This window comes from Micropterus salmoides, unplaced genomic scaffold (genome assembly GCF_014851395.1).
Source record: "Micropterus salmoides isolate LMB-PRFRI ecotype aquatic unplaced genomic scaffold, ASM1485139v1 Ms_hic_scaffold_14, whole genome shotgun sequence".
NCBI classification, from domain to species: domain Eukaryota; kingdom Metazoa; phylum Chordata; class Actinopteri; order Centrarchiformes; family Centrarchidae; genus Micropterus; species Micropterus salmoides.
This window is the reverse complement of record NW_024040485.1, coordinates 24,151,857-24,177,581: the sequence shown is the minus strand read 5'-3', so window position 1 is coordinate 24,177,581 and position 25,725 is coordinate 24,151,857. Positions and strand designations below refer to the sequence as shown.

General features: G+C 40.4%; 1 protein-coding gene across 1 annotated transcript in view; it reads left to right on the top strand.

Annotated features, from left to right (window-relative positions):
• LOC119902427 (probable G-protein coupled receptor 158) overlaps positions 1–25,725 on the top strand; it is a 66,711-nt gene that overhangs the window by 17,250 nt on the left and 23,736 nt on the right. The window contains exons 3-7 of the mRNA XM_038718598.1: positions 7,773–7,875; positions 11,738–11,949; positions 13,168–13,236; positions 23,106–23,215; positions 24,860–25,098. Coding sequence (XP_038574526.1) covers positions 7,773–7,875; positions 11,738–11,949; positions 13,168–13,236; positions 23,106–23,215; positions 24,860–25,098 — 733 coding nt within the window. The remainder of the gene's footprint in view (positions 1–7,772; positions 7,876–11,737; positions 11,950–13,167; positions 13,237–23,105; positions 23,216–24,859; positions 25,099–25,725) is intronic.

Here is a 25,725-nt window from a genome sequence, read left to right as displayed (position 1 = left end):
ATTGTTCTTTTACCTGGAGTCCAGTCAGTGCAAACTGCCTCCATTGCAAGCTTTCACAGTCACCTCTTCCTTATTTTGATGATGGTGTTCTTGTTTTTAACTTTTTGTATAATTCCAAGGTTGTGATCTTGTTAAGCCAGAAGATGCTACACAGCCTTCTCAGGCAACCATTGTGGAACATGTCAATCCTTTTATCAACTTTCATTTCCTATCAGAAGTACAGTACCGTCGTTTTTATGCTGTATTTCTTGGACATCCAGTTGTTTCAGAGTTGGAAAAACACACCGTGGGCTTTCCCCAGTCTTGCCGTTGTGTCCTTCTGTGTCCTCGCTGAAAAGGTCTCTTCTTTCTCACAAACATATTTGGCTCATCATTTATTAAAATCGGTGCTCTTGTAAGTCCTGCAACTTTGAAGTTACTACTAAATTGCTACTAAATATACTTTAATGCTTGCTCTCTGGAAAATTCTTTAAACTGGAGACTTACTTAACTTATATATAACAATACAATATTAAATGTATTATCAATAAAAAAATTAAAAATTCATGTTAACAAAACTGTAGCAGTAGAAACACTCGTATTCTGATAAGCATATTTCTTCTTTGATCTTTAATTAGGCTGATGTCACATGCATGCATTGTAGCATGAAGTGAGGAAGGAGAGTGGAAGGAGGAGGAAAAATATAGGATGGAGAGGAGGACGAGACAGGGAGGGAGAGATGAGAAGTGACAGCAGAGAGGGACAGTAGTCAGGGAGGATTCATCCTCCACAGAGAAACACCATTCACTCTCTAATCTGTTGCCTGCAGCTCAGCGGCTGCCACGGCAAAATGTAACAGCCTGTCAAGTCGGCAGCAGCAGTTGGATCTTAATTGAGTGAGGCCTCCCAGTCGGGTCCATGCAGGGAGCTGGGGACCACCCACCCAGATGTCTGTGTGGGAAAACTGAAGGTTCATCAGAAGTCTTAAAATGCCAAGTGAGACTTGTATTTCCAAAGGCTGCACAGCCAATCAGTGGTAACATTTTGAACATTTTCCTCCTTTAGGTGACTTAAATATAAATCATAGCCCGGAATTTCTGAATTTACAATCCCATCACCTCTGCTCCCTCATCTAAAGTCCTTTAAAGATGCAGGGAAACCAACAGCAGCACTCAGCTCAGATCTCCTGGTGACTCTATCTCTAGTCACAGCAATGTAACCGCAACAAGCCACCAATCAATAACTGGCCATATGTCTCAGTTTTTGCCTCTTACATTGATGGAGAAATTCCAGACAGGCTTAAGTCCAAGCTATCCTCAGACATCCACTGTTTCAGTGGTCGGTAGTCTGAAACAGCAGAAGGCAGATTCCCTACCCAGGGGACAGAGTGATTGTAATGCTTTTAGGGTTTAATGCTTTCAGTGTATTTATAGATCTCTGAGGGACACAGAGTGCTCCCTCTCTCTCTTGCCAACTCCCATCTTGGTGTCATGTTCACAGCTTTTTATCAAATTGTACTGTGAGAAAACCGAAACAGGTACCAGCTGGCTGCAGTCCAAAATTAAGGGGCCTCCATGTGAAAGTTACAGATTATTTCAGTTTCAGTTTGTATAGTTTCAGTTTCAACATTAATTCCCAAACCTTTTCAAAGGGAAATTAAACCTAAAAGACTATATATAACAACTAGGTATAATTTGTAGTGGTAATTTGTAGTTTTCCGTATAAGAAATTGAGATATTTCCTGCTTTGCCGCCATGGACTTTAATTGCAGAAAAGTTTAATTATTATTTAATCAAAGAGCAAGAACTTCTTTCCAGATTCATTACTTTGCAAAAACTGTCATCTGTTAAACAGAGATAAGTCCATTCTAGAAATGTGAGAATTGACAGTAGCTTCATAAGACCATAATGCAATGCAGCAACTAGACATGTTGTGAGTGAGGGGTGAAACTCAGATTAGGTTTATCTAAAGGTTCCTCTCTCAAACAGAAATTGACAAACATGAACACAATATCAAGCTAAATTAATGAAAGGAAACAAAATGGCAATTCAGGCTGATTTTCAATGGGCAAGGGGGGTTCTCTGCACTTTTTTAAACATTTAGATCATAAGATCACTGCTGTAAAGCATCAACCATCAGAAACTGTTCACATTTATAACCACATTACAAAATTATGTGAATGTATCTTTTCCCTCTAAAATTGCATTTTAATGGTCAAATACCAAGGTCTGAGAAGGCGCAAGACTCTATGATAAAAATCTCCACAGGATGCTTCAAAGATAAGTCTTTTGCACTTTCTGTGATGGACAATGCAACCTTGAACTATGTCAGTGAAGTGTTATAAAAAAAAAGTGGAATTAAAAGCCCCCACTGCATACAAAGTAAGGTGCAATTATAAAATACTTTCTCACCTTCAGCCTGCAGTCTGATTAGGTGATCCATCAAACCGAGACACGTCAAACGACCGTTTCATACCCCTTTCATGGTGGCTGAGGAAAAACGAGGCTGGCCTTGGCACCATTAAACACCCTGCCTTTAGATGTGTGTGTTAGTGTGTGTGTGTGTGTGTGTGTGTGTGTGTTGCTGTGTTGCTGCATGAGTGTGTATAGTTTTGTTGGAAAAAGTAGCGCTTGGTGATTGACGACATATGGAGCGGTGCAGTAGTGAGGCAGTTTAGGGTATTGGGCAACATTAATCTTTTTTTGACAGTCCTTGTCATTCTCCTGTGTGGCATGCATGTTTTCGGTATTATACTCACGGGATCTTATGCAAGATGTATGGGCTCAAGTAATGTAGTCTCATACGAGGTCAAAGTTAGTGGGGATATTCAAGCCATTTGCACTTTTTTTACACTCCTATTTGATGTGCTTTAAAATGCATTTGGGAATCAAAAACTGCTTCTGCAGTAATAGCACAGACAGGTTTAATAAATGCAACAATTCGGATTCACAGGGCCCAATAAAGGTCTTAAATAAGCATTATATTTCATCCTCACCCACCTCAGTGTCCCTGGGTATGTCTTATCTTAATGAGTCTCCACTTCCTTTGGAGTAAGCAGAAAATAAGTTCATAACAAATGCTGGTGGTGAATGTTTATGCCTGTATTAGCTTATTAGAGTGTGTGTAGTTCTATCTATCTATCTATCTATCTATCTATCTATCTATCTATCTATCTATCTATCTATCTATCTATCTATCTATCTATCTATCTATCTATCTATCTATCTATCTATCTATCTATCTATCTATCTATCTATCTCATTTTTTCTACTCAGCAGATGTTAAAAGTTTCAAAGTTGGACTCCAACTGTGTTTGGGGCCCGCAGGGAGGCTGTCCATGACTCGCCACCTGCTCCTCCAGTCAGAGAGGTAGAACCATCCTGGCCAAGACCCAGATTATTCTAGTTTGGAGGGATACAAATTTATCAGGCTTTAGCTCAAAGCCCCCTTCCTGTGTTTTGTAGACTTTAATTTCACAGGCATGCTTATCTCCTGAGAGAGAATATACACAAATAAACACAAACATTAGATGAGCTGTGGCTTAGTTTCTGTTTTTTTTTTTAAATACTTGCTGGGTTGATGAATCAGAGAGCTTAGCGTGGAAATAATTATTTTGATTTAAATAATCTGAAAATGCTGTTGTACGATGTAATCACTTAAAGCTGCATGTTGGTTGCTGTAGCAGCATCACATATATTCTGTAATTGTTTGGACATTTGAACTTAGAAAACCCAAAACCATGAAACATGACTCATCTGACCACAGCACAGTAGCATTCATCAACCTGGCTATGAGAGGCAAAACACCTACCCTTGTATGTATGCCAAGCTTTACTTTGACTCTGCTCTCACTATGCTCTGTTTTAGTGGATATTTTGCTCTGTAATTCCTATGCATGACTTCCTGTGGAGAGAGAAGTCATTGTAAAATGTGAGAGTCTACTTTATTTACATAAATATAGTGAATCTCCTGTCCCTGTTTTAGGGAGAAAAAGACAGTGTTATCAATTTCAGACCTATTTTTAACCATTGGAGCTGCTTGACTAAAATTGTTGGTCTGTTGATCCACCACTTTGGCCCAGACTGACATATTGCAACACTTAGGGGATGAACTGCCATGCAGTTTTGTACAAACATCTGTGGTCCACAGCGGATACATCCCACTTTGGTGATCCCTTGACTTTTCCTCTAGTGCCACCATGAGCAGCTGTACTTTGTGCTTGGTGCTAATTAGTAAATGTAAGCATGCTAACACGCTAAACTAAGATAAGGCGAACATGGTTTGATAACATTTTCATTGTGAGCATGTTAGCAGCATTTAGCTCAAAGCACCCCTGTACCTAGGTCCAGCCTCACAGAGATGCTAGTGTGGCTGTAGACTGTTACGATGGATTTTTTTTGCATTAACATTTCCCCAGTGCAAACAGAAATACTGTAACTGATTCCCAGGAAGCCTAAAATTCTGGATTGGTTTGTATTGGGTGGTCAGTGTGGTCAACAGTCATGGTAATGCAAGAAATACTTCAAAATCTTGCTTTAAAATCCACTTGCATAGTTTTATCTTTATGATTGATTATGGTGTGCAGAAATACTTTCTTATAAATAGAATACTATACAGTGACTTCACAATGGCTGTATTTGAATTTAAAACATCATCAGGGATCTTTATTATGAAGGCCATTGACGACATTTATCCCATTGTCCTTGGAATTCCCTTATTACATATCAATGACAAATAAAGAGGCAGAAAGGTTCAAGAAGGATTTTAACTATTGCTACAAAACAACTGAAACATACAATAATGTCACTGATATTTTGTAGATTTGTACTTTTTTCTCACTTTTTTTCACAGCTAAACCCAACATAGCTTTAAGAATCCCCATCCGACACAGTTCACATGTCGGAGCTGTACTTGCAAACTTCAGTCAGTCAATACCTCATAAGAAAAATGTTAGAACCAAGAGGTGAAGTCTCCAAGGTTTAAAGCTCACATTCTTTCTTCCAAAAAGTAGAAACATGTCCAACTGCCTGGTCTGCTTGTCTTCACTGGTGCAATACTGGAGCAATGATTTAGAGTATCTGTTTAGTCTGTCAACCATTTACCACTTCATTTCAGACAAATATTCCCTCTACAGCCCATCCCTCCTACTGCTGCTTCCCAGTTTCAAGATTTGGGGCTGTTTGTCAGCTTTAAAAAATACAACTGATCTGTGCAGAAGTTCAGCGGGAAGCTTCAGCATGCGGAATTCTTCCAGTTAAGATAAAAATAAGATGTTTTTGTAAAGTTCACGTTGTCCCCATTACATTTAAACTGAATTAACTACAGCACTAATTACAGCAAAGCACAGCTCTGAAATGAATTGCAAAATATTAGTTTTAAAAACCATGCTGCAGGCAGAAGTGGAGATTTGGTGAGTCTGAGAAGATCAACACCACTCTCATGTCTGTTTGCTAATGTCCCATCCATGTCATATGTAATTATGAGCAGTCAAGTTGCAAAAAAAAATTTCACATTAGTCTCTGAGCTGTAGTCGGATATGAGGAATCTCATACTTGTTGAAAACTACAGCAGTGTGAACAACCATTAAGCAAATTGACTGCAAACTCACCATTGCTGGCAGTTAATCTGCATCCAACTTAATATAAATATTTACAATAGTAAAAGTACATTTAAATGACCTATATATTTGGGTGGTGTGTGGTTTCACTTGAAAATGAACTTCTCTAAGTATATAACACAGCAACATTTGCTAATTTAGACAAAATAAATGTAACTACAAGGCTAGCAGTGGGGATAACCATCGTGGAATAATGTCAAGTCAGGATAGCCAGAAGTTCTCCTGTTCTTCCTATTCTGCCGACATGCGGAGTGAATGCAAAATTACCATAACTAGAGGCAGGAAGAGGGTTACTTTGTGAGACTGGAAGCTAGGGGAAAGACATGCCTAAAAGCAGCAATGTATTTATTTTGTTTCATCCATATGCAAACCCTAACAAAATGTAAAAATGACAAGGTAAAATAACAGGCTTATTACTGAGATTTTGAGGTGATGATTTGAGCTTTGAAGACAGCCATGCTAACTGTTGTCCTTGGTCCAATATTTATGCTACGATAAACTAACTGCCAGCTGGCTCTTCATGCGGCTCCATGTTTAGCATGTAGACATGGGAATGGTATCTATTTTATAGCTCTCAGCAAGAAAACAAATAAGCGTATCTCCCAAAATGTCAAACTATTTCTGCAACACAGGCTGTGCTTTGACTATTAGAAAAATAAAAAAAGACTATCAGCTACTGTCACTGATTCATGAGGTGTAAATATAGTCCTGCCGCTCTTCAGCCATCCCAGAGGAGATATACAGTTTTTACTGTAGGCATGCAATGTAATACACTATTTATGAATGCTCATGTCAAATTTATTGCAGATTTATTTTAGTACAAGAATATGTGCATTCACATGAGCCTGTGTGTGCCTGTCTGAGTGAATTCTTGCTCCAGATGGTCTGTAAGCCCATGTAGCTCCCACAGTTATCAGTGCAAGCTGGAATTATGCAGACACGCTTAAATTCTGCAAACAACCTTTAATTCTTAATTTAGATATTAATTAGTTTGCCTGTTACTTGGCAAAGCCCTGTGATTTCCCCTGACAGCAGGCATGTTTATAACTGGAGCGTCTGCTGCTTCACACTGCAGAAGAGCATGTAGACGATGTAAGAGACTCAATAACATGATTGAAACAAGTTCATTAACTGAGACCTCAGCAGTGGGCCTGAGAAGGAGTATAATAATCAGCATGCAGTAAAAACACAGAGGAACTGTACATATTTATTCAGTTTGTGATGTCTGTTTTAACTACTGAGATCCTGGATAATATTCAGATTATTTGATTTCAGTTATAGATAAAGTGTCTGGAACAAACTGAAGTTTATGTTTAGTCCTGTGCAGTCTAAAGGTTACAGCATTCTTCATTGGTAATCTGTACAAATCCCACTGTTAGTCACCATGAATCATCCAGATCTGGACAATGTTTTCTTACAAATGCAAATATTTGAAAGCTCCAACACTAGATAGCTTGTATTTACTCAAGCAGCATGTTGAAGCGAATTGTGGAGCCAGAAATGCTCAAATATTAATGAATGTGTGAAGAGAACACAATCACTGTTTATGTCTTTTGGAGCAACAACATTTTTTACAATCATTCTGCTTAATTTTCAGTTCTGGATGATATTATTGGCTTTCATTATCACTGTAGGGCTGCAGCTAATGTAACTAATGTAACATGTTTGCATTGAACAATACTACAGACAATGTAGAAGAAAAGCTAATTATCAGATTACATTTCGGACAGGTTTTGTTGTTGCTGGCTCATGTGATATTTTATTCTGACTGAAATCCTAAATACCAAAAAGAATTCATCATTTTACTCCCACTTGCTTTTGGATTCAAGAAACAAAACAGAGCTGCATTGGCTGAGTCACCACTTTGGTTCAATCATCCCCCTCCATCCTGTTGTTTCACATTTGCACAAGTTCTTATTTCTTTTTTTTCCATTGTTTTGATTGGATTTGTTTATCTGCTCTACTCTTGCTGCTATCCTGTAATTTGCTGCTGTAACCTCAGAATTTCCCCCATGGTGTATAAAGTTATATCTTATTGACGTCATTTTCTCTTCAACTTCTCGCTTTTGCCTCCATGCAACTACCTCCTGTGATATTCTTGTTGATAACTACCAAAATAAGTGACCGTTGATTTTTGTTAATCTCCACCTGTCCGTATCTGCTTTTTCTTCTCCCAGTGCACTCCCATCGTTGGCCATGGATTTGTTTTGGACAAGTACAAGTGCCAGTGCAGGAGAGGATTCTACCATCCAAGCAGAGTGGCACTCAATGGCTTTAAAAGTAGGTTACAAATCCCTCTGTGTTATAAAAATATATATTGCAGTGAGCTGTCACATCAAAACTTTGAATCTTTTAAAAGCAAGCTTTTGGGATTTATGAAAAAATTAAAAAAAGACCTATTTTTCAGGTGACAGCCACACATTTTGTTTGAAATTCTTCCTATGTCTTTGAATGGGCATCCTGGGGCTTTTGAGGTTTGAACCCTGATTTTTCCATCAAAGGATTTTGACTGTTCTTATTGTGGAAATGTCTACTACGCTTCTATTCTGAGCTCTAGTTGGAGCCACAGGTGGCATCTAAATCATAGACCTGTTGGATTATAAAGAGGTAGATTCTCACAGGTTCTCACACGTCACACAAAGGCAGATTTACCATTTGAAATTCTTAGTTATTTTTGAAACAATAGCTCTTTGAGTTCACCCAGAAGTAAACACCAGACTCTATTTCTATCCATGGATTTTGTTTGCTGAAATGACAAATGTAAGTTTTGTCAGCTGTAGCCAGCTAGAATAAGCTAATGCTAACGCTATAATTCACATATACATTTCTATATTTCCAGCTATTAAGCTATTTAACCTGTGTATTGTAATACAATGTTACAAAGAAAAATGTAATTAAAATATTCTTCATTTTAACATGGCATTTAATGGTTTGGATGCTTACTACTAAAAATACTTGGGAAAGCAACAACGTGGTTAGTTTTATTTATTTATACAGTATTCTTCACTTTTACAAGAGAAAAGGATTTGATGATAAGGAAAACCACCATTGAGATTGTGAAATGTAGGTTTGGCTGGCATGACTTTGTATAATGTAAACCTCACCAAACCAAACGAAGAGCAGAATGGGGCTGCTGATATACAAGCATTTTGGATGCACCAGTGCTGAAGGTATTATTATAACATCACCTTTAAATAACACTACTACACTACACTACTGCAGGTAATAGTGAGATGGCCATGCTAACGTTAACTTCTTATGGTAGAGAAGATAAACACACTGTTTAATCCATTCCTTAGCTTTTGTATTTTCAGTTTTGCAAAGTCCAAAAACAACACCCTCTAAAATATTGAGATACTAATTATAAATCTTAATAAAGCCCCAGAACCTTTTGAGCATGTGAAGAAATCCAAAGCTTACGGTGGCTAAGCTATGATTGGATATTCGCTGGTCGAGGGAGGGTTTTAGCGAATGGCCAATTGTTATTGTTATGTCTGCAGATATGGCTGTCACTCTCATATTTCCATTATTCTTTATTATTTATTTTAAAATTGTGAATATGTAAACACAGCTTGTCGTTCGACCTTTTCTTCACTGGTATTTCTCCTTTCACTCTTGCGATTTTCAAGTATTCTATGTCCTTAACTTCTGCTCCTCCTTGCTCGTGTTTTGGATTTGAATGCCTGCATTCTGACACCTTGACTGAAAGCGCTGCAGTGAGCGTTGATGAGCGAAATAATCAGGCAACTGCGGTGGTTTTCATCCCTGACTCCAACAATACAGCACCCCAAGGGGGATGAAATGCTAAGCTGGAGCTTTATTGTAGCGTGATGAGGCTTGTAGTCCAACGGCCCAGTCTGTGAAGAGCCTCATCTTCCAAACCCCATATCCTGGTCATTAAAATTCACTGCAGTTCATTGGGTAGCAGTAGCTGGCGACCCTGATTTCTCCCCCTGGAACCTGTCTGTTATTCCTAGTACATCCCCGAAAACAGACCAGACTGGAAACAGATTTTGTATTGTTCCCTAGCAACAGGCCAAGAGGACAGATATCAAAGGGGAGAAAGGATGGAGAGAGGAAAACACAGCCTGCAATAACAAATGGATTATTTTGAAATGTGCAGAACCTCATGAAACATCACATTTGATTTGAATGTCACATTCTACTTTTTGCTGGTGATCTAAGCTATTATGTCTTGATAGCTGTGATAAAAGATAGATTGATAGTTGATAGATAGTCAAAGTACTGTTTATAAGTAAATGTCTATGCAACATAGACCTGTTGGATTATAACAGTCCTAGCTAACAACAGCTAGTAGCAATGATAATGCTAAGTGAGACTGTGCACAAAGTTAGCAGTACAGGTAGCAAGAAATGAACTGCGAGTATCCCAAAATAGCTACCAGCAACACACATGAAAAAGAAATGTTAGCATAAACTGTATGATATTCTTGCTGCACAAGTCAAGAACAGACAACCTCCCTCAGATATTACATTAATAATGTCAACATGTATAAAACAATCTTTCCTCAAAATATACCAGACATTGGATACATGCCAGACTCATATTAGCTGACTGCAGTTTAAACAAGCAAACTTCACTCATAACAAACTGCGTAGATGCACAATTTAATAGGAAGTATTTATCAGCCACAGAAGATCACAAGGAGACTCCTCAGACCTGAAAAATTTGAAGCATAATAACGTGTTGCGTTTCCATCCAAAGCCATCTGTCTGTTCCTCTGTCAGCTGTCACCGAGCACCACACTGAAACTCTAAACGCACGTCAAACTAATCACCAAAGCATAGATCAGAGAGTCTGAAAGATGTTTGACAGGTAAAATTGAGGAGACTGTGAAACTGCAGTTATAAAAAAACGCACCAAAACAAAAACCACAGCCGTTTTAAAGAGCAATTACTGAAATTATACAGTCAACTCTCTGGAAGATCACTCCTGATGCACATGACAACAAACTCCAAACAGAGAAGGGTGGAATCACTGTGAACATCTGGCTCCAAGGGGCCTGTACTATGAAGCAGGATTTGAGGTTAGCGAGATAACTTCAGGTTTAAAACTGAGTATATCTTATGCTGAACGCCTAAACTAAGAGGTCAATGAAATAAAAGCACAGCCTACTGGCCAATCAGATCTCTTGGTAAATACTTTGCATCACACTCATCCTAACTAACATCCTGAAGCTCACACGAGTCATTTTGTTATCACAGTGTTTATCTCCTTCCCTTCTTTTCTAAACCCTTAAACACAGAGAGACTAACTGGAAAAACATAACCACTTCCTGTGATCTCTAATATCAGTGACTGCATGATGACTTGATACATTCATCATTCCCAGTACTTTTAGCATATTCTCTTGCAATCATGCTCTACTGAAGCACTGTACAACTGTAGCACAGTGTTTGCATACTGTATGAGCTCTGGGACTGAAAGAGGAATTACATGCTTATGAAGCATCATTTTCAGAAAGAGCTGCACAGTGTGTGTGTGTGTGTGTGTGTGTGTGTGTGGTGAAAATGGAGGATTTAAACTACTCCAAATCTTGCCACAGCAGACACGTCAGAGAATGAGGAAGTCATCGCCTGTCGTTTCTTTACATGTAATTCATTCTATTCAAGTTTCAAAGGCGCTTAAAAGAACACATCCAGTTGTGAACACTCTCAACTGAGAAAAAGTAATCTATGGGTAGATTTGATAAACCACATCCAAGTGTGCCGCTTGCTGGTGTAACAAAAATTATGCAGACCGGAATGATGAAGGGAGCTGTGTCACAATATTTTATCCTCCTGTCCTTCATTATTGCCTCATCTGCCTAATTAAAGGCTGTATTCTTGTAATTATCACCCTCAAGGCTTTGTGATTTATTGGATTGATGATTTCTACTCCTTCAAATTGATTAACTGAACATTTAATAAGAAGTCAGTATGTGACAGTTGAACAAAAATTAATTACATTGATAATCATTGAAAACACTCCAGTAAATCAGAACTGTGTCTGTGTTGTGAGTAGATACAAACGTTTTTAAGAGGCTTTCTTTCATCTGTTAGAAAAGTACAGGAACACAGCATGTGAGTATATCCAACATTTAGATATCTGATGGGTTAACTAAAGAGCTCTCACATCCTCAGGTAGGGAGCAGGGCTCTAACAGAGAGGAGACCTCTGATGTCTCCAGTAAGTGCCTGCCATGCCGTGAGGGCTGCCCTTACTGCCGTGACGACACACCCTGCCTGGTCCAGGAGGATGGTGCTCTGCGGCTCGCTGTGGCCTCCTTCCAGGGTCTGTGCATGGTGCTGGACCTGGCCAGCATGGTGGTGGTCTACCACTTCAAGAGGAACAAGGTAAGAAGGGGGTCACTAAAGAGTGCTTTAGTCTGCCAATAGAAACACTTATGGGCTGTGTTTGGAAATGTAAAGGTCATTATTCCCTCCCATTAGTACAATATTACATTACCAGATTACAAACTGCAGCATTGATTCCACAGGCTGTCTACAGATTGTGATCATGGTGCTCAAACATTTAACCAGACATCACATCCTTTTTTTAAGGGGGGGGGGGGGGGGGGGGGGGCAGTTTCATTTACCAGAAAAGAGCAAGTATTGAGTTTCAATATGAGAATTGTAGTATCCAATGTTTGGAGCTTGATCCACACTAAGGACTTACAGAAAATATCATCCTATGCTACAGAATGCAACACTAAATCCTGGCACTGGCTCAAACAATAAATGGTTTAAAATTAGACAGTTGTCCAAGATTAAGCAGTTCTATTTTACACAGGTCTAGGATTTCAGTAATTTAGAGGAGCAAGTCTGATAAATAAATGCTACTTTGCTGGATATCTGTGTTGTATGCACACAGATTTACAGAAAAGTTGTTGCATAATATCCACTCAGCTAATAGGATAAAGTGAAATAAATATGTGATCCTCACGGCATAGCATAATTACAACCAGTCCTCTGGCAAAGTTGAGCTGAATCTCTCCCGGTGTGCTATTTATAGACATTTGCGTTGTAGCTTCAAAATCTCCTACATTTCTTCAGCTCACAAGAAATGTCCCTGGAGCCCTTCAAATTTACATGAAGAAACATAAAAAATCTTTTAATGTGGGTAATTAAAACCAGTCCAGAAAAATGCTGTCGTCACTCATATTCTGGTTTCAAGGGAAGGCAAAATATTAAAAATATATACATATTCAACTCCTCTGTGTTTGTTTGCTTTGAGGCAATTATTTAGTATTTGCATTTGTCTGCAATGGCAAATAAGCTGGAGCTATAACTCCTCATAATAAAGAAACTGATGATTTATAGCAACTGGATATGAAGAATAAATCATGGCTCTCCTGCTATACATGTGTCATGTGTTACATTATAACTGCATTCATTTGATGCATCTTTTTGACATGTTTGTCATGTTGTTGCATTTCAAGACATGGCAGCAATTCACAAAGCTGAGCAAAGACCTTTAACTGATAACTTAAGACAGACCATAATTTTCTCTCTCAAAATGGATTGATTGATTGATTGATTGTTTTTCTGTTGTTTCTCTCTCCTCAATAACAGAGTATCCGCACATCTGGTCTCGTTCTGCTGGAAGCCATCTTGTTTGGGGCTTTACTGCTCTACTTCCCAGTAAGTCTGCGTTCTTCCGTCCTGATTTAGGGACACCAGGGGTTACAGGTGGCAACAGAGTGTGGTTTAATACTACAGAAACAACACTCGTTGAGCAGCTACTTTATCAGAAATACAACGGATGCTGTGACAGTTGCAATCTTATTGAATTGGTTTTATTTAGAGTTGGTTACCAAGAACTTGTGCACCTTGCTGAGGAGTTGGAGGTCTGCAGCATGCCGCTTGCAACTCTCATCTAACAGCTCACTGTGGCAGTTTAAAACCAATCCACTGTCAAAAATGACAACAACGTCTGCTGTCTTTTGTTGTAGAGGTGTCAACAATTGTTGTCTGTGACTAATACATTAAGTTTCCTATGCCACCCCATGTTTTACCAGTTCAGTGGTTTAAATATGAGGCAGCTGCAGTAGGACATGTTCGTTTGCAGTGACAGTAACTTAATAAAGCTCTGATTGGATTTTTGGAGAGATAAAGTTGCACACAGTTAAACCAGATTACATACATGCATTGTTTCCTGTCAATCCCTGCTGAGTATTAAGGCAGTCTGAGTCCACTGTGGTAATGACAGACACTGCCACAAACAATAAAAACTACTATATAAAGAGGTAATTTATTGGCCATTGCTAAAAAAAAATGGTGATGACAAGTAGTTTCAAAAATGAGGTTTGATTATATAAAAATCTTAAGGATTCTAATTTTAAAATGTTGAAAGCTGTATATTTTGATTAGCTGCCCCAATGTTAGAATACATTACCATTTAAATAAGGCAGGAAACCGTGCTTCGCACTTCTTCAGTTGCAGTTAGATGCTGTTATAGTATTGTACCTCTGATCATTGTGGGGGGAAAAAAGCTGGATATCACCGTCGGTGTGCATGTACGGTGAGAGTTTGTCTTATTGTGCGTGTGTCTTCTCTAGCCTTTCTGTTGTTTGGATGCGTGCGCAGGCCCATGTGGGTGGGTGCCAGCGTGCATTGTATATGTGTGTATTTACGCTTGTGCACACAGCCCACAGTGCACCTGGATTACAGCATCAGAAGACCATCTTTAGCTGGGAAACAGATGGAAGAAATCTGAGTTCCATATAACAGAGAAATATGATGTAACCAGGGAATTCACTCCCTTCAAATAGTTGCACAGACTGCCAACACTGAGCCACTGCTCTGCTCAAACATAAAGATGGGTGGATGTTAGCCATTTTTAAGAAGGAAAAAAAACAAAAAATGTTGAGAGAAAAAAGAGTCAGCTCTTGGGATAAAGGATTTGATCGAGTGTTACCATGAGAAAGATTTTTGCATTTAGGGCTGTCGCGGTGAAGTAATTTCCACTGCGGCAATATGTTAGGACTCAACAGCGCGGTATGCGGTATTATCGCATCTTTCACCAATGAAGTAATTTGGTGCCATATAGCATAGTAAGAGTGTCTGTCACCTCACTGCACAGCGAGCTGCTAACAGCAGCTTTATGGTCGGAGCAAGCTAGCTGCTGGGTGCAAGTCAACAACATTGCCAAGCAAACTCCTTTTTGTAGTTTGACCGTGTCTTTTTCGCACGTATATCAAGTCAATTTACACTGACACGTGTGTCGCGGTGCGGACCACTGCGCTGTGATAACATAACTAAATTTCAACAGAAAGCATCATGAAAAACAGCTGCAGGCATCCGACACACTACGCTTGTTAGTTAGTGAGCTTCAAATGAGGTTTACTATTCAGTTTCTCTCGACTGTTCCTCAGGATTACAACGTTAGTCCAACATCGCCGAGCCTGCTAGCCACATTAGCTGCGCAATATGCTAACGCAAAGTTAGCTAACCTTTAAAATAAATAGTAAAACAACACAATACATGCCAACACTTATAGCTTACAAGTTTGAAGTCGGGTCACGTACAGCCCATGGCGATCCATCCTTGAACCTTTACAGAGCTCGTTATGGTTGTGGAACTTTTGAAGCAATCATTTATTAAATTAACAAGCCCTGAAGTGTAGAGTATGAACATTGCGGTTGTTGCGGTGATCGCCATCCTCCGCGGTAGGCTTGGACAATGGCGCTGTTACGTCCCCGCTCTCTAGGGGTAGGAGAGACGTAAACATAAACCAGATGGTTTTGGTATGGGTGGAAAGATTATTTATTAAACAGACCGGTACAACAAAAAAGTAAAACAGAAAATGGGCAAGCAGGTGCTACGTAAAACAAAGAACCAAATATAGCAAAAATAGATCCCTCCTAAATGAGGGATTACTAAACTACTTACAAAAAAATAAACAGAAACCTCTCTAGCTGTTGTTCAAAAACCAAAACAAATAATTTCTAACAGGTGTAAGTAATCAGTGATGAGCTTCTCCTAGCCCAATTCTGCAGACCAATACTGAGATCAACCCGGGTGAGTTACCAACTCTCAATAACACACAGATTGGTTGTTTCCACTAACGACATGCACACACAGAGTTCAATGTCAGGACCAGCGTCGGGGCAAAGTACGTGGCAAATGGTAGCTGCCTTGACCTAGCAGCAGACCAGCCTATTTGATGGAGAAGGCGTGAAGGCGGTTCAGCAGGCAGCTCTGCGATTGGAGGAGGGTTGGTGCGCTGCTCCAATCAGGATCGTCGGATGTGGGAGCCAGACTTCCCCAAAGATCAGCCAATCCCCCGCCGGAAATCTCACAGTGTACCACATGTAGGGGGAAACAGCAGCAACAGTGACACCCAGACAGCGCTGTATTTCATTTTTGCGGTTATCGCCACAGCCCTATTTGTATTAGCATAGAAACCATGGTAGTTTTGCTGCAGCAGATAAAGAATTGCAGGTGATGTGGGTTTGTCCTTATGTGACCACACTTTGGGTATATTTTTGCTGTGATGCTCAAAATGGATTTGATTTTGCATCCATCCATCCGCCCTGTTCTCCATTCACCCCAAGGATAACTCAAGTACCAATAATAGCTCCCCGAAAATATCCTGCCGCCCCACTCTCTGATGTTCTCAGACACTTGTATACACTCAAGGGTATCTTCCTCCCTTTGCTCTGCTGTTTCTCCATCTTTGCTCTGCATTTCTTAGTACCTTGCCTGACTGTCTTTAACTGTTTCCTGCCCCCCCCAATGTTTTCCTTCCGTTACCCCTCTGCATGTCCCTTCTCCATCTCACCTTTGTGTCTGTCTCCTCTCCGGCAATCTCAATGTTTGTTGCTGCTGCTGTTTCTTTGTTGCTGCCACCTAAAGCCTCCTCAGCTAAGCTTGGTGCAGCTGTTCTGCTCTGGTGCTCAATGCATTTTTAAACAGTCCATCAAGTTCTAGCACAACTTGTTTTAAAAATACATCTGCTGATTAATTGATGGAGGAGGCATAGGAGGTTGGATGCAAACCAGGAGGGCCACCATCTCTTCTGGGCTATATAAAAATGTGTCTTTTTATTGTGCAGTCCCCTATGACATTGTAGTCCACAGGGGTAGCACTCCAGAAAGGGTGTGCCACTGTTTGTGTCTGACTATCTTTGTGTATGTTAGTTTGTGTGTGTGTATAAGCAGGATGGAGGATGGATTATGAGTGTGTAAAGTGGCTTTAAAGCTTCACATTTCCCTGTGATTTAGTGCAAGTGCATTTGTGTATGGATTTGCATTTCTGCATTTATGTATGTAGGTGTAACAAACAGTGTGGCCTACTTTTACCTCTTATTTTTGGAGGTGATTTATTGTTTTGGCCCGTCATGTAGACCAGAGAGCTGGAGGGCTGGATGTTTGCTTGGGAAGCAAAGAGATGAAGGTGTCAGGAAGGATGCTAATCCTAATCACAGGTAAGCAAGACACAGAGAGGCAGTAGGACAAGAGGAAGAGAAGAAAGAGTCTCTGAAAGAGACAAAGTATGCAAGAGCAAGTGTTTGGTGAATTCTTGCTCTTAAGGGTTGGTAACACAGTTGGCTCCATCCAGTTTTTATTTTCTTATTAAATTCTCCCAATACCTCTACTCCCAATACCAATGCATGTATGTAACAAAACTAAACTTACATGTAAAATTGCTAATTGAGGTGGAGTTACTTTTACTACACTGAACAAAATTATAAACACAACACTTTTGTTTTTGCTGAACTCAAAGATCTAAGACTTTCTCTATGTACACAAAAGGCCTATTTCTCTCAAGTATTGTTCACAAATCTGTCAAAATCTGTGTGAGTGAGCACTTCTCCTTTGCCAAGATAATCCATCCACCTCACAGGTGTGGCATATCAAGATGCTGATCAGACAATATGGGTATTGCACAAGTGTGCCTTAGGCTGGCCACAATAAAAGGCCACTTGAACCTGTGCAGTTCCATCAAACAATGCCACAGATGTCACAAGTTATGAGGGGGCGTGCAATTGGTATGCTGACTGCAGGAATATCTGCCAGAGCTGTTGCCTGTGAATTGAATCTTCATTTCTTTCGCACTGCGTGAGGTAAATGGTGGTCACGCCCGATACTGTTTCCGGACCCCACCAATACAGTGAAACCACACATTTTCGAGTGGCCTTTTATTGTGGCCAGCCTAAGGCACACCTGTGCAATACCCATGCTGTCTGATCAGCGTCTTGATATGGGACACCTCTGAGGTGGATGGATTATCTCGGCAAAGGAGAAGTGCAATGCAATTGGTATTGTTAACATGGTTGTACTAAACATGGCAACCTTAAAAACAACAAGATCTCTACTCCTCTTGGGTTTGAATCTTTATGCTAAGCTAATCGCTTCTTGGTTCTAGTTCCGTACTTGAAGCACAGACATGAAACTGATATCAAACTTCTCATCTAACTCATTGAAGGAAACCAAGGTACCATAATTTCCAAAATCTTTTATACATTCCTTTAAAAATGTGTAATTTTTTATTAATGGACATCATTGGTATTGAAGTCATGAGTTGTCTTGTCCACAAAAACACGGTAATTTTGAAAAGCTGTCTTTCTCTGGAATATGGAGAGATTCGTTTTTGGTAGCAATTTCTTTTCAAAATTGATACATAAAATGAAACTCTTAATGTCTGTCTTCAATATCCCAGCTAATTTATCAGATCCTGAGCTGCAACAGCGACTCACAGTCAGTAGTGGAGCATTAAAAAGGAACAGCTCTAATTCTTGTTCGTGGGTTTGAAATGGACTTGGTTTCCAGCTCTCTTATGACCAGCATACCAATGACAGACTTTGGCAGTGCGAGGTTTTGAAGAGAACTGGGGATGGAAGGAAACACTTGCTGCTCCGCGCTTTGACTTTGTGTGTCACAAAGAAATGTCTGTATACCAAAGCTGAACTGTGGACAGACTTATGGTTGAAAATAAGGATGTTATGACAGATTAATTGCACACTGAGCCACATTTTGGCAGAATAGTTGAAACTGATATTGCCAGTAATAAGACCGTATTAAATAATTCAGCAAACACAGCTTGTGGTGATAAAAGAAAGAAACCAGCAGAAGATTAGTTCACTGCTCATGTTCTTGTGACATTACTTCAATACATCTTCACTGTGTCCTCTCTCTATTTTACTTGTAACTTCCTGCATAGCTGTATAAGATGTTGTTAAGTTTAATATTTGTTATTTTTGTTATTCTGTCTTTGTACCATACTCTTTACTCTTAACATTGGAGGTAACATAGAGTGTACACTATTATTTATATTCCCAATTACACATTAGTTTACCTTTTATTTTTACACATCTTACTGCCAGACTGTGGCAGCCTCAGGGTCGGCTGGTTGCTTAGATAAGTTTGCTACAGATGTTCTGCTTTTCTGAAGAGAAGAGGTTACAGGTGTTGCTGTTACTTAAGCTTAATTTGTCTGGATGCGGCAGTCTCTTGAATGCCAAGGCTCACATAGGACCTGGGATAAATCACGGATTCTACTCCTCAGAGATGTGTTTATCTGTAATTCAAACATCCATTAACCAAACACACAAATCCTGTTCACTGTTGTGAGGAGCTGGATCCTAACCCAGCTCACAGTGGGTGAGAAGTGGGGTATATCCTGCACAGGTTGCCAGTCTCTCACAGAGCTAACACATTTAGACAGACTTCATAGATGTAGACCTTTTTCAAATAACTTTAAAACTAAAATTAGTGTGAGAGCTGCAGCTCAGTTCAAATGGGGGAAGCTAAGGGTCAGTTAAATAAAAAGGAATCCGGATCTTTGTGGCTGGGTGTGCTCAACTTCGTTTTCCTGCTTGGGGCGAAGCTAAACACAACAGGGACGGGTCTGCTGCTGTTGGTCACAGGCTGGTTGGTTGAGGCCTCCTCACTGCTTGGGGCCTCTGATAACTCCAATAAGTAGCTGTGGCTCTGCACCGGCGACTCCCCAGACTATGACCCAGCTATGTGCCACACTCTTTGAGATATCAGCAGTAGCCTCCGCACACCCACACACTGCACACAGGAGACAAGCAGAAGACTCCTTTACACAACAGCAATTTATAAAACATTCCACACAACAGACACTGCCACCAGCCCACATAACAATTATATATACCCAGGGAAGAAGACACACCTGTCTGCCATCAGCCCATCCCCATGCAATCAACCTATGTGAAAACCACACCCACCAAATGCACACTCACTCTTGGTGCTCACCCATCACACTATCACTGCACTCAAAATCAGGCCGATACAGGTCTACCCCGTTACAAAAGCAACTCACAGGAGCTGAGTAATGGATTCTGAGACACATGGACTCACATCAGGTCCTCTGCAAGTATTTTTATGTAAGTTAGGTCACTTTTTCTGTTTGTATTACTGAGGCAAATCTGGAGTATCCATTGGGATTAGTTTATTTTGTACCTCAGAATTATGTGAAATTGAGATCTGTAAGAACAAAATACTTGCTACCCGTAATGATTAGATGAGTTATTGGTTTCCTTGTGTATGACCCTGCTGATGATTTGTTCTCAGAATCAGCTTTATTGATCAAGTATGCGTGTACACACACAAGGAATTTGACGATGACCACAGAGAACAATTTACTGGCGTAGAAATAGACATAAAACTTAAAACAAGGATAACAAAGCTGAACAAAGTCAGGTAAATATAAACATAGAACTATTAGATGAAAAAATAGGTGTGTATATGTATATATGAATATGTGTGTGTGTGTGTGTGTGTATATAAATAAATAAAACAAATCCCCCTCTCACCATGGATACCATGCGACCACACTTCAGTCCAAACGACATTCCAATGTTGTTGCTGTAGATCCTGTGTGGATCAGTGAGTCGATGTCTCGCTCATTTCTGGCATACAGCTTGATGTCATCCATGTAGAGGAGGTGACTGATGGTTGTTCCACTTCAGAACCGGTATCCGTAGCCAGTCTTTGTGATGATCTGGCTGAGGGGGTTCAGGCCTATGCAGAACAGCAGTGGGGAAATTGCATCGCCTTGGTATATACCGCACTTGATGGTGACTTGTGCAATTGACTTTGAGTTGGCTTCCAGACTTGTTTTCCACAGCTCCCTTGAGTTCTTGATGAAGGCTATTAGTGTCCTGTTGATCTTGTATATTTCCAAGCATTCCAGTATCCATGTATGTGGCATTGAGTCGTAGGCTTTCTTGTAGTCAATCAGTGCACAGATTGGTCTGCCTGGTCTTGCAGTCTCGAGTGACTCCTCTATCAACCAGTAGCTGGTGCTTGGCTCCCCTGGTATTACTGCCCATTCCCTTCTTCATGTATTGAGCCACGTGCCTACTCATCTTAGCCGCTGTGATGCCTGTGATGTGTGGGTCCCATCCATCAGTTGGTTCATTTGTGCTGCCAGGCTGTTAGTTTCTTCAGCCAGTAGGTGTGGATAATTTCAGGGCCAGGTATGAAGAGCTGGACAGCTCTTCATGACTGACTAACCTCTCTTTGTGTTGCCTTGATCTTGGCCTCTAGCCTTCTCCTCCATGTGGCTTGTGGTGTTCATTTTATAGCCAAGCATCTCTAGGATCACTGTTGCTGTGGCGTACATCAGCACTTTGGTCTCGGTTATGGCTTTAGTAGGGATAGCATGTAGTGCTGCATTCACGTCTTGTACTTACATTTACATTTATTCATTTAGCTGACGCTTTTATCCAAAGCGACTTACAATTGCTATACATGTCAGCGGTCACACGCCTCTGGAGCAACTAAGGCTTAAGTGTCTTGCTCAGGGACACAATGGTGGATGTCTCACAGTGGGAATCGAACCCAGGTTGTGTGTTTGGTTAACCCTAAGGGTCCACCTGGATCCCCCCCCCCCCGACAGGGAATCAAATCCCCGATCACCTGTACCAATGTCAGTGGCATTAAGAGCAGAGCTATCCAGGAGCTTTGTATGTATATATATAAAGAAACAATGACCAACAACATAAAGTGTTTATTTAAATTGTAAACAAATACAAACAGTGCAAAGGAATAAATATTGAATGGTTAATGTGATTACTTTATATAGTAGGTAATAAGTGGTGGTTATGTACAGTAAATGCATGTATGCATGCATGTTTATATACCATATATACAGCATGAAGATTTTATCGATGGATGATACATATGATATGTACATGTTTAAGCACAGTGTGTATTGTAAAATGTAAACATATCATGTATAATATGTAGATAAGTGGATGTTGTAGTGTACAGGGTTACTGACACTATGATTTAACAGTTCATGATGGCCTGTGGAAAGAAACAGTTCTTGTTCCTGGCTGTTTTGACGTAAAGTGCTCTGCAGCACCTAGCACAGGGGAGAGATGTCCATGTCTCTAGAAGAGTCAAGTATTTTCTGTTACTTTGACAAAAAATGTAGGTGAAGTTGTCCTCCATATTATGTCAACGACTTAAGTCCTACCAGTTACACACCTACATGATTATGCTTTTAACTTACTAGTTTAGAGTTGTCACTTGAAGCACCTGGTATAAATAGCTCAACATTTAGGGAATAATATATGAAGGATTACAGATCTATAATATTATATTCAACATTCATCAGAAGTCTGTATTTATCAAGACTAAAACTTGAGTACCTGTGTGTGATTTGTGTGAATTAATTCAGCACACATGACTCAGTAAGGAGTCATGCTTTCACATCATGGAGGGTGTGTATCCACCAGGTGGGTGAAGCATGTTTTCTTTGCTTCAGTGGAAATGTGCACAAAGTCAATGCGCTGGATCTCCAGAACAAAATGTGGATCTCACCTTCACTTGGGTCACTGGAGATTTGACATGTGGCGTCCCACTGAGATACGCACTATTGAAATGAAACGCAGCTGTAAAAAAAATGCAAATGGAAGCTCAGATGTTTACAGCTTGGCATGTGAGACATGTCTCCTCAGCCTCGTCTTTAACAGTAATAGGTGCAAATAAACCTCACACCAAGCAGAAAATGACAATTTTTAGGCCACTGGGAAATTCTCTGTTTTACTGCAAATCACACACAGAAAAAGAATAAAAACCTGGACTGTGCATGCACACACAGAAACACACGAACATGTCCATACGCTGACAAATGCAAATTGCAATGCAAATCAACATGCAAATAAACATACAGATGCAGTCTTTCACACAGGAAAAATGCTATTGTCAAATAGCAACAGTGAGACAGGATATAGCCCTTCAAACCCTCATATCTAATGTGTTCTGGCAGCTGACATATGAGCAACATACAGTTAAGAGATGTCAGCGGGGGCTCTGGAGGCGTATGATAGCTGCGAGGCCAAATCAGCCTCCAGCTCTGGTTCTCTCATGCTGGAAACTCGCCTCATTTTTATTTCTGATCCCTTCTGTGTGAATATGAGAGGAGTATGAAATGAGTGGAAGAGTGCAATTCAAAACAAAATATGCAGTATGTAAAATCAATGTGTGTGTGTTTGTCAGTGTGAACACTAACACTGCTGCACCACTCTGCAGGTGATGATCCTGTACTTCCACCCCAGTGTGTTTCGCTGTATCCTCCTGAGGTGGGTTCGCCTCCTGGGTTTCGCCATCATGTATGGCACCGTCATCCTCAAGCTGTACAGGTACTGTAAAATGAAGCGAGAGCTGAAAGCACTAAAATCAAAACAGTGGTTATCATCATATTAGTGAGTTATGGCATGTCCTGCATGTTTTATCCCTCATCCTATGAATGATTTATCATTATTTATTCCTATTTCTAATATAGAATACTGAAGTGAAGATAAAACAATAAACTAAAAAAATAGTCAAGCCTCTCCTTTCCTTCTCTCCTCAGTTCTTCTCTCCTCCTGTCTGCTCTCCTCATCTCATTATGTCTCTGCTCCTCTCCTCTCCTTTCCTTGTCACCTTGTTTTAACTCCTCTCCTGTTTTCTCTTGCTCTTGTCTCCTCCTGTTCTTGTCTTTTTATCTCCTGTCTTTGTCTCATTTACTCTCCTATTTTCTCCTCTCCTTGTCTAAATTCTCATCTACTGTTTTCTCCTGTCTTTGTCTCTTCTCCTCCCTTCCTATCTCCTATCCCATCCTTATCTCCTTTCCTCCAATTGTCTCATTTCTTCCTTGTCTCGTATAATCTGCTTGACTCCTCTGCTCTCTTCCTTTTTCCTCTCCTCTCCTTGTCTCCTCACCTCACCTCTCCTCTTTACATATCCTCACCTTTTCCTCTGCTCACCTCATATTCTTTCCCCTCTTCTCTTTCTATCTCCTTTCCTCTATGCTCATCTCCTCTCCTTACCTCATCTCCACTCCCCATCCTCTCTTCCTCCTCTTCTTTCCTGATATTAACTTGCCCTATGAGTTAGCCTTTCTCAGTTTCAATAATTCAGCTCCCTCTCAGTCTGCACACTTGTGCGCACACACACACAACACACACATCCATGCAGTTTTGCCAATAAACACATCTGAATTTCACATCAGGTTCGGCCTATATGCGTCTGCCTGCTGAAGTATCTATTCAGACACAAACTCACTTCCTGCTCTTCAGCTACGAGCAAGTGTTGCTGAGATGGGAGAAGGAGGTCAAAGGCTGGCCAGAGTGTTCCCTTGGCAAAATTACCAATTAGATTTTTTTCAGAGCTTGCTGGGTGTGAAGTATGCCCCGGGGCAAGCTCTTACGGCCCGGCCCCACTGAATATGTGAGAGATAAGATAGATTTGTCACAGTCTAGTCGCGAGGGAACAGATGAGCACAGTACAGAGATGATTGAGAATTGGCTGTTAGTATGTCTTGATGGTGTTATATACTATATATGCTATTGTTGTACCCATATAGCTTTGTTTACCCAGCATCAGATCACTTTCTCTGATGTGTTGCATTTTTAATTCCCTTTGCAGAGGCGTATTGTCTTGTGTGTATGCAGTGAAGATATTTAGTAAATAAATAAACCAATGTACCTCTGCATGCATTTAGTCTAATAAGTTAGTTCCAAACACATTTGTTCAACCACCTCCAAGTTGAAAGATTTAAAACTGGAAAGTTTTTAAATTTCCCTTTAGATTATTAAATATAAAAAAATTTGCACCCTAGTTCTCCTCTCTGTTACAACATGAATTAAACCAAACATGAATGAATTGAAATTTTCTCCCTGCTCCTTTTAATTCAAGTGGGCATGTTAACAAGAGTCTGGGGCATGAGTTGTCGATAGCAGGAAGAAAATCTTTTCTATACTCACCCTGCTTGTCATGATTCCACCATGATTTCTCTCTCCCAGGGTGTTAAAGGTGTTCCTGTCCCGCACGGCCCAGAGGACGCCTTACATGACCGGCTGGCGAGTCCTGCGCCTGCTGGCAGTGATTTTGCTTGTGGTGCTGTGGTTTCTGGTGGCCTGGACCTCCGCTGTGTGCCAGAACCCCGAGCTGAGTCAGGCCCTGATCGCTGCAGGCCTCACCCCAGAGGGGCTGCAGTTCAGCATGTGTCTGCTGGACCGATGGGACTACATGATGGCTGTCGGTAAGTGTTTGTGTGTGTGTGTGTGTGAGAGTGTGAGTGTTTGTTTTCCCCATTTCTACATGTATATGTGATATGATGTGTAGTGATGTTTTTACAGGACAAGAAATGAGTGAGGAAATGTTGGTCCTACTTACCACTTTACTGCAAAGGAGCTTTTGGACTTATAGCTTGGGTCTAGGCTGCTTGGCTAAGGCTAAAGATTAAGTTTGGTTTAGAAACTTTGCTTTTTCAAAAAAATCTGCAGGGTGGGTCAGGCGGAAAAGCTGCCAGGTAGCACTTGTAACTCTTCTAACAATTTGGTTGTAAATGCAAAAAATGTGTTAATTTTCCAGTGCTCCAGCACAGTATTTCTAAACTTTTGCTTGACTCTGCATTGAATAAAGGCTGTGTGAGTTTCTCCAAAAAGAGTACCTTAAAAGGTACCCTGTGGAGTTCTTGACTACTCATAGCACTATGGAGTAATGTTTTTATGAGTGGGTTCTTTTTTCCCTTTGGATCTCATGCACATATTCTGCCAATGGTTTCAGACTATTACACTCTACAGGTGGCGGTAATGTCACAACAAATGTAGCAATACCAACAAAGGTATTAAAGTCAAGGACTGCTAGCAAGAAAAAATGCTTTAAA